Source organism: Leptonotus elevatus, chromosome 2 (assembly GCF_054856555.1).
Source record: "Leptonotus elevatus isolate MCC_2025b chromosome 2, RoL_Lele_1.0, whole genome shotgun sequence".
In the NCBI taxonomy this organism is placed as follows: domain Eukaryota; kingdom Metazoa; phylum Chordata; class Actinopteri; order Syngnathiformes; family Syngnathidae; genus Leptonotus; species Leptonotus elevatus.
The window spans coordinates 43,882,610-43,892,723 of record NC_141240.1 but is presented as its reverse complement, the minus strand read 5'-3'; the positions used below and the strand labels follow the sequence as shown (position 1 = coordinate 43,892,723).

Here is a 10,114-nt window from a genome sequence, read left to right as displayed (position 1 = left end):
TGCATGTACACGCCTATGCTAGGTGTATATGCTATCATGCTACGTGTGCATGTACGCGCCTATGCTAGGTGTATATGCTATCATGCTACGTGTGCATGTACACGCCTATGCTAGGTGTATATACTATCATGCTACGTGTGCATGTACGTGCCTATGCTAGGTGTATATGCTATCATGCTACGTGTGCATGTACACGCCTATGCTAGGTGTATATGCTATCATGCTACGTGTGCATGTACGCGCCTATGCTAGGTGTATATGCTATCATGCTACGTGTGCATGTACACGCCTATGCTAGGTGTATATGCTATCATGCTACGTGTGCATGTACACGCCTATGCTAGGTGTATATGCTATCATGCTACGTGTGCATGTACGTGCCTATGCTAGGTGTATATGCTATCATGCTACGTGTGCATGTACGTGCCTATGCAAGGTGTATATGCTATCATGCTACGTGTGCATGTACACGCCTATGCTAGGTGTATATGCTATCATGCTACGTGTGCATGTACGTGCCTATGCTAGGTGTATATGCTATCATGCTACGTGTGCATGTACGCGCCTATGCTAGGTGTATATGCTATCATGCTACGTGTGCATGTACACGCCTATGCTAGGTGTATATACTATCATGCTACTTGTGCATGTACGTGCCTATGCTAGGTGTATATGCTATCATGCTACGTGTGCATGTACGTGCCTATGCTAGGTGTATATGCTATCATGCTACGTGTGCATGTACACGCCTATGCTAGGTGTATATGCTATCATGCTACGTGTGCATGTACACGCCTATGCTAGGTGTATATGCTATCATGCTACGTGTGCATGTACACGCCTATGCTAGGTGTATATGCTATCATGCTACGTGTGCATGTACACGCCTATGCTAGGTGTACATGCTATCGTGCTACGTGTTGTCGTTGCTACCTGTTACCTTACGTCAAAGTACGTTAATGGGGCCTAACGTACGTTTGTAGATTGGAGCTAGCGTAGCATGCCGTCCTCGACTCCTCGGCATTTAGCATATCCAACTAGCATAGACACGTAGCATATGCACTAGCATTTACGCCTATCATAGGCGCATGTACATTAACAGCTAGCATGGACACGAGGACAGTTCAAGGTTCAATAGGAGCAAAGACATATTTTTGCCGCTCATGGAACCCCCCCCATTTTTCCCACTTTAACGCACGCGTGTCCGACCCAGCGAAGCTTTTTTAGGACCGCCTCCTGGTTGATTCTCGGCTTTGCTATTCAATCTGTTTTGATGAGGCGCAAAATGCTAATTTGGCTTCACAAACTCCGATCAAAAAAAAACAAAAAACACTCACTTCAAACCTCAGTTGAGCAGCGTCGTCATTCCTCAGGCTTCGTTGTATTTTCAGATCGTATCGTCTAACGCAGAGAGATCAAAGTTCAAATGTGACCATGTATCATTTCCGAGTTGAGGACGAATCACAACACAAGTGTGTATTTATGAGTGCAGCGTTCCCAAACTCGGGAGATGCAAGCCGTAGTTCTCCTGATTTCGTTTCGCTTGAAGTCGCTTTGCCTGCGGAAAAAAAGTAGCGTGAGTCTCGCGCGTGCCGCGCTGTTCCCACGAGTCCCGACTTTGTGCGCGCAGACGCCGCTTCAGATCGCCACCGCCGCCAATCAGCACCTCATCGTAGGCGACCTGCTGCTGCACGGCGCCGACGTCAACACCAGAGATTCGTGGGGCCGCTCGCCTCTGCACGTGTGCGCTGAGAAAGGATTCTACCTCTGTCTGCAGGTTCCGAGTTGACCGTTCCGTTTCTTTGCAAGGGTGGGAAAAGTGACTTTGCTTCTGCATCATGTTTGAGGAGCCTTTTTTTTCCATACACTGAAAAAAAGGACACATTTTCACCATAAAAAAAGTGGTCACTAGGAGTGTGCCAAAAAAATCTATTCTCATAAGAATTGCGATTCTTATTTAGTACGATTCAGAATCGATTTTAAGTGTCCCAAAATCGATTTTATTTCGCGCTGTTCATGTTGTACACGATTTGGCCACTTAGGGGCAGTGTGGTTCCGCGTGCTCTGATACGCGCTTTAGCAACATTAGAGTAGAAGGAAAACGTCACAATCAAGTTATGCCAATAAAATGTGTTTTTTTGTGCAGCGTAGGAAGAACATTTGCCAGTGAGTGATGTTAACAAGCTTCTCTGTAAATATTCCTGAAGCGTTTTGTATGAATAGCCGATTTTTTGAGTGATAGACGTGCAGAGAGTAGCACGCTAATTAGCATTAGCGAGTCAGACGAGTAGATGGTGACGATTCTTTGCCCATCTATAAATTGAAGCAGAAAATCATCGTCAATCAAAAATCGATTCTGAATCGAATCGCAGGCCCAAGAATCGGAATCCAATTGAATCAAGAGGCAGTCAAAGATTCCCCCCCGATTGTTGGGGTGTCGCAATTGCAGTGGTGCCTTGAGATACAAGTGAAGCTGTCATTCAGACTTTTTTTTTTTTTTTTGCTTTGACTTGCGACCAAATATTTGAGATATGAGTGGCAGTGGACTTCATCTCAATTCACTCTGCAGGTTGGCAGATAGTTTGACAATTGTTGAAAAAAGAGGCTTCGAGCTTTTTAATGCCGCTCCCATTTGATGTTTTTTTTAAAACTTCATCCCAAAACGTTTATGCAAGACAACATAATTTTTTTTGCATACTATAAACAACAGTCAGTATTATGAGTTCACCGCTAGATGGCGCTAGGGATCACTGAATGTCTTTTTAAGAATTGCCCTGCTGGCTTCATGCTAACTCGGGCTAACGGTTAGCATGGACAGTTACGTTGTGACCCTGCGTGTCCCCGCAGACCATCCGGAAGACGTTCTCAGGATGTTTGCAGACGATTAATACGGAAATGCTCAATTTTGACGGTAGGTGTATTTTTTTTCCCGCCGCTTGGCCAGAACAGCGCAAGTGTACGCTTCCAAATGGGTCTTCTTTCCTCTCGGAGGTCTCACTGCACTTCACGTCGCGGCGTTGTCTCACAATGCGGTTGAAAACGAGTGGACGAGACTGGCTCACGGTCCCGACGGCTTCGGGGATCTGCGCCGGCGGCGGCGCCGGCAGAGCGAGCTGCTCCAAAAGAAACGCTTTTACGTTGAATGCGTGGAGGCCCTGTTGCTCATGGGCGCCTCCTGTGGGACCAAGGTAACGTTTTGAACTCATGGCCGAGTTATTTCGAGATCCAGTTGAAATCGCAACATGGCCGCTTTTGCCTTTCGCAGGACTTGAAAAGCGGACGCACTTGCTGGCACGTGGCGGCCGAAGAGGCCAATTGCCAACTGTTGAACGTCTTCCTCAAGCAGCCAACGGCGTTCGACAGCATCAACCACAAGGTGATGTGAGAGAGCAAAATGTGAGAGAGCAAAATGCGAGAGAGCAAAATGTGAGAGAGCAAAATGTGAGAGAGCAAAATGTGAGAGAGCAAATTGTGAGAGAGCAAATTGTGAGAGAGCAAAACGTGAGAGAGCAAATTGCGAGAGAGCGCGTCTCTCACGACAAAGTGTGAAGAGGGGCCAAAAAGGGACATCGCTCAAGATGTCCTCTCACACATTGCGTTTGCGTGAGAGTTGATCCTGAACGAGGTTGTCCCGGTTGCAGACATTCAGCGGCAACACGGTTCTGCACATCGTCAGCGCCTTGCAAGCGCGTCCCGCTCAGCTGGACGCGCTGAAGATGCTGATGAGGGCGGGAGCCGACCCCGCCGCCAGAAACGCCGACAACGAGGCCCCCTGCCATCTGGCGCCCGGAGGGAGCATCGGTGCGAGGGTAAGGCGGAGGATTGGAAAAAGGAGGTTCCGACCCGAGTTCCGGCGCACGCGTGAAGCCAAAGCTGACCCGACGGCACGAAAAAAAGCGCTTTTCGCACGGGAATCAAACTCTCAGCCGCTCATTCATGATCGTTCCTAATCGGATTTCTTTCTCTCCGTGTTGAACTTCAGGTGCGTCAGATCCTGAGAGGCCAACACGTTGACGCTTGAACCCGAACGGAACACCGTCAGTCAGACGGTCCATCATGTCAATATTTGCCTGGCAAGGCAGATGCTGGTTGTTTCAGTGAAACTCGTCTTTTGGATGTAATACTCAATGAGGAAGCATGCGACGATAAATATAAGCATGGATACATATCGACACAAATACGTTAGGGGTCTCATGTTTTTAATCGTAATTATGACTTTAATAGTTAACTCACGATTAATCACACATTTTACATCTCTTTTAAATGTACAATAAGTTTTCATACTCTTAAAAGTGTGTGTGTGGGGGGGGGGGGGTGGCGGGGGGGGTGGCGGTGGGGGTCAATAGAAATTGATACAGTAATTTCATAATTCAATTGATTTAAAATGAAAAAGATGCACAGTACTGTGATATTGATTTGTGTTGAGGTTGTTTTTCTGCCACGAGATGGCATCATTGCATTTGCAAGACATTGGTGACAGCTCAGTGCATTTTTCTTTTCATATTAAGAGCCAACGAATCTTTCATTAACATAAAGTAACTTGTGCAATTCTGCACATTTTTAAATTGTAAAATACTTGACTCCAGTCTCCGCAAATATTTTTATGCATTATGATGACATTTATTAACGTTCATGTTTGACGTGTCTGCTGCGTTGCGACTGGAATTCCCCCAGTGGCGCTTTCCCAAGTAAGGGGCGGTCATTAATCATGCGTTACATTTTTTGGGGGTGGGGGGGGGGTGCTAAAGGAACTTTAAATTAAATCAAAATTAACACACTCATTTTGACACCCCTGATATACATACACAAACAGTGGTACTTATTTTAACATTAATATACATAACACAAAGTGCAAACACTCTCGGAATTTTTCTTTTTGTGGGAATCAAACTTGTCAAAGTCTTTAATTGTGATGAATCTATTAAATCTGTTTGCTTGATTTTACTTGTCAAATGACTTTTATCGGCCGTGAATATAAAATGAGAGGAGGCGAGTGGGCTCATTTGTGCCAAGAGGAAAGTAGTACCACCCCCGTTACTTGGAAAAGCATAGAAGAAGTTGGTCATGTGACCACATCTTTTTCAAGCGACGTCCATTTCGCTCTTACAGTAAAAAAAAAGAAGGAGACACATGGCTTCAGAGGTAAGCAAATATAAGTTCAAAAAACATTATTTTGCCCTCCTAAGTACAATTCATAAGATGACGTTTTTTTGCTGGCTGTGTTTGAACAATTATAGACAACTTTGAAAACAGTTCACACATGTTTTTGTGCGTTAGTAAGCTACATCATGAGTCTCTATGGTTAGCATTGTGCTAGCTCAAAACACCTGAGGGACGCATTTTTTTTTCAAAAGGATGGGCTTGGTCCTTAATTAGGATTATTTACCCTGGATTACTTTATTGTATTTTATTGTTGTTGCAAAATGTATTCTTACATTTGATCACTAAAAGTATGTGCCATTCTTTGCTTTTGACCAAAATTCGTCATGCCATCAGATACAAAAGGAAGACAGACAAGGTTTCAACTCCTCAAAAAAAAAAATATATATATATATAAGAAGAAAGAAATAACTCAGGCTTACCCTCTTGAGCGCTCAACAAATGACAAATGTGGTTGTTCTGTTCACTTGGGTTACGCGTCTTCAGAAGTTATTTTTCACACACAAAATCAGAATTGAATTTTTTTTTTAAAAGAAGAATTGTGATTGACACACCGGAGAAGATGGAGTTGAAAAAGGCTCACAAAGAAAGAGAAGAGAAAAAGGGCTGAGCGGGAAAAGAAAAAGAATGAAAGAAGAAAAAGCCTCGGAAACTTGCAAATCAAAGTTTTGTACTCAATTTGTCTTCCTTTTATGTAGCATAATCGTTTGTGAGATTGAAATGATCTTTTTGACCCCACTGAATTCCGACTCATGTGACAACCAACCCCGCGCTGGAGGCAAGTTGTGCCACAAAACCACCTCTTTTTCCCCCTCCAAACTATTTGAACACATTTTAGTTTGGAGGCATTCGTGTCATCCAAACCTTGCGTGAAAGACACTTGAAGTCCAAATGGGCACAACTGACCCCACTCGCCCCGAAATGTTTTTCAGAATTGGGATTCAAACCATCGACTTTGGTACTTTTGGTACTTTTGCGTGGATGCGGCAGCGTGCGCCGTGTTTCCATGCACGCGTGTAAAGGAAAGCTCAAGAGGACCTTGTGAATTTTAACATTGTCAATAAAGGTGATTCAAAAATGGCCATCAAGCGGACACATTCCATGTCGTTAATGTCAGATTATTTTTCACATTTTGTTTCACGTACATTAAACTTATGAGCCATTTCACAAAGCAGGTTTATTGAGAACTCTTGAGTCTGTTAAGCCCGAAATGCGGGAAACTCTGCATCTTCCGTTTCCGAAAGGGAGGAAACGGAAAGCAGAGAAAAAAAGAGGCGACTTCAACTCTCGGCCGGTTTGCGGAGTCACAGAGTCTTTGAACGTCACCTGGTCGGCGAGCAGGTTACGTTCACAACGAAGCTCCGGTTTCTCTGTCTCCGCCTCCTTTCAGCCACACGCGACATTTCAGTTCCTCATTCATTCAGTCAGATGGCGAGTTTTGGCGTAACATAATTCTGCCGTCTTTTTAATTTAAAAAAAATTATTATTATTATTATTATTATTATTAAAATATATATTTTTTAACCAGCTATATTAAAAGTCCACTTTTTGTCCTTCTGACAAATGATCCCGTTGATGAAGGTGCACTCTAAGAAGAGAATTGTTGAACCAAATTATGATTACAAATTGAATTGTCGACCAGTTTAATCAAATCCATTAATTTAAGTGAATACATTACATTTGATGAATTATGACTTCATTACACTTAATATACGCACTTTGGATGAACAACATTGAATTGTTGAGCAACTTGACTATACGCACTTCATGGCGGGGGGGATGCGTGCCGACCCTCCTCTCCCTCTAATTGGCTGGTGCCACCTGCCTACACGGATTAGATTGGCTAGCGTTTGCCAATGATGAGCCAATTGGAAGCAGAGGGCGGGGTCACGTCAAAGAAGACCATCCTTCATATGCTCCCCCCGGAGCCGCAATGGCGACCCAGAAATTGAGCTCAGGGGAACTGATTTGCCCTCTTACGCGGGATAAGTGACCGCGACGCGAGTTCGATTCCCGGGGTGGACACTGCCGGTTACAGTTTTATAGTAGCTGTAGGATGGTTCTTGATTTTGAAGTACCGGTAAATTAAAACCCAAGAAAGGGGACAAATAGTTTTTAAGATTCAGCACAAAACAATACTGACGTCTTTTTCTGTTCATTGTTCACTAAATATTGTTATTTGTTTTATTTTATATTTCATCCGTTCTTACATTTGCAACATCACACCATATATTGTGTGTGCAGAGCGCAGTTCGAGGCGTGCCGCAATGTCGGGTGGACCTAAACGTTTGACTCCGCCCACACGTTTTGGTTTGTTTTTTTTATCTTAAAGCGCCTTTTTTTTTTTTTAAATCAATCAATTTCATCGATTTTTTAAAAGAAAAAAATAATCTAAAGCAATATATAGCACGCCTGGAACTGCATCCAGGGCTACTCGCGTTGACTGCTTTCATGTTTGGTCGATTCGCGCCATCGAGACCGAATGGTGGATTTGGTATATTTACAAAAAAAGACAACAACAAAAACCGGAAGTTAATTTGTTTGTAGACATCGTTCACAAGTTTTTTATACTTCATCTTAAGTCAAGTGCGCTTCTCCCCCCGCAGGATTGCACCGAAATGAAATGAATTAACGAGCAACCATTCAAGCAGGTTTCCCCTGTAATATTATTGTGATTGCAACGGACTCCATTTAATTTCGTTAAAACGTTCTCTCACGCCGCCTTCCTCGATGGGAAGTTGCTGCGATGTAGCACTTTTTTTTTTCTCTAAAGACACGTTCAAATTTGTCATACGATCGGATCGCATTAAGATTTCCAATTAAGAGGGGTAAAAAACGGGGAAGCCCCCCCCCCCGTCTGCTTTGCCGTTGCCATGGTGACCGTTGATGCGCTCTTTTTAGTGTGGTGCGTTAAGCGCTTCACTTCAGGTGAAACTAGTCTGCATTGATTAAAGTGACTCAAATCAGCTGTCCTGGAACCGAAAACGCAGCGTCTCCTATCATGTACACACGTAGCTGTTTTTTTTTTTTAACCCGTGGCCGTTATTTTTTTTGGATTAAATTCTTGTAATTGTTGCCAAAATCTGGCATTTCCTTTAGAGTGTGATAACTTAGTCATTTATGAATATTTGTTTCACTTTCAACCGCTCAAAATGTTCACTGGCATCAGACCTATCTATACATATATAGTTAAAAAAAATTTTTTTTTTTTTTTAATGCCCTCTATGGACAATAATAGCAGTATTATGCTAACAGCAAAATTAACTATGCTGTATATATATATAAAATAAAGGTCTAATTTGAATATTTCATATGACATATTTAGAGGCTTGAATAAGTCCATAAGTCATAACAATATAATTTTTTTATGCATGCCCAGTTTTTCACAATGGCATTTTACTGAATAGCACAAAACTCTTGTAATTTTGCCAAAATCAGGCATTTCCTTTGAAGTGAGATAACTTAGTCATTTATGAATATTTTTTTCACTTTCAACCGCTCAAAATGTTCAGTGGCATCTGACCTATCTATACATATACTGTTTTTATTTTATTTTTATTTTTTAATGCCCCTATGGACAACAATAGCAGTATTATGCTAATAGCAAGACTAACTATGCTGTATATATATATAAAATAAAATAATAATTTGAATATTTCATATGACATAGTTAGAGGCTCAAACAAGTCCATAAGTCATAACAATATAATTTTTTTATACATGCATTTTGTATTCATTTATTAGCCTTTGGCGCCACCTAGTGGATTTTTGTGTTAACACTCTCAACACACAAATTCCTCTATTTTCATGTTTATGACTCGTCAAAGAAGCGATTGAATCAGTAATCACGGAAAATGCATTATAACACATCAGGTTTACAGCATATCAAAAACTGTAATTTATAATGGGAGTCAATGAGCCAAAATCGGACATTATTACAACAATTTAGTGTGAATCTCTCCCTCCTGTTTGGTAATAATTATAAATTACAGCATGGCGCCAATTTGAACTTCTACATTTTTAAACAATCCTGGTAAAATGTCAGGTCCCTAGTGTATTTTTTTCAAATGCTTTTTCTTTGATAAAAAACAGAAAAAAGCCAGAAAATGGACAAATAACGCCCACGGGTTAAACGGACATTTCTAGAAAAAAAATTGTGTCCAGACCACCACCTTTGCCGAAAAGAGAAAATCCACAGCTAAGCGCATGAACGCGTTTTTAAGTACAGTACATTCATAACAATGCCAGACCTTAAAGGTCCATATTGCAAGATCGTTTTTGCAGATTTGCGACCCCTCTGGCGAAAAGCGGAATGGAAGCCAGCGATGTGCACGAGACGTTAGTTAGTGGTCGTGTGATTGTCTTAAAGTGGTAGTCATAAATAGACCCTATCGCATTTTCCTGACGACGTCTTACCTTTTTAGCAAGAAGAAAGCAAGCTGCGGGTCCCGTTTCGTCCTCTTCGGTCTTTCCACATGCCGCAATATTCCCGCTGCTCCAATATTGACGCACGTCCTCCTGCGACTGCTTCAGTTGTGCCCCTTTTTGTCCTTTCCTGATCCGCATCCCGACCGCGGTCAGAGTCGCCTCCGGGGAAAACGTTGCACGTCGCGCCAAAGCTTTGGCCCGACGGTGGAACAAGAGCGACCGGGAGACGCGCTGCAGTCTTGGCTTATTATTATTTTCACACTCCAAGTTGCGTCATGCACCTTGAACGTGGAACCGGTGAGAACTATATCAACTCAGGGAAAGTGTTAAATTTGACACTAAGGGAGTTACATTGAAATGGGGTCTTAATTAGGCGGGAAATGTCATTATTTTGGCAAGCCAATGGCGACGAACGGCCGCAAGGCACAGACGTCATCGAAATGCTAACGCTAGCTTACCCGAAGCAACTCACAGCGTCGCTGTGCAAATTCTGCCGTCCCGAAGAGTAACACACAAGAAGAAGAAA

The 10,114-nt window shown here is 42.7% G+C and overlaps 1 protein-coding gene across 1 annotated transcript in view; it reads left to right on the top strand.

Moving 5' to 3' along the window:
* Nucleotides 1-4,275, top strand: part of nfkbiz (nuclear factor of kappa light polypeptide gene enhancer in B-cells inhibitor, zeta) — a 48,220-nt gene extending 43,945 nt beyond the window's left edge. The window contains exons 5-10 of the mRNA XM_086069042.1: nt 1,631-1,777; nt 2,848-2,911; nt 2,992-3,188; nt 3,266-3,376; nt 3,642-3,809; nt 3,983-4,275. Coding sequence (XP_085925168.1) covers nt 1,631-1,777; nt 2,848-2,911; nt 2,992-3,188; nt 3,266-3,376; nt 3,642-3,809; nt 3,983-4,021 — 726 coding nt within the window. The 3' untranslated portion in view covers nt 4,022-4,275. The remainder of the gene's footprint in view (nt 1-1,630; nt 1,778-2,847; nt 2,912-2,991; nt 3,189-3,265; nt 3,377-3,641; nt 3,810-3,982) is intronic.
* The last annotated feature ends 5,839 nt before the right edge of the window (nt 4,276-10,114 follow it).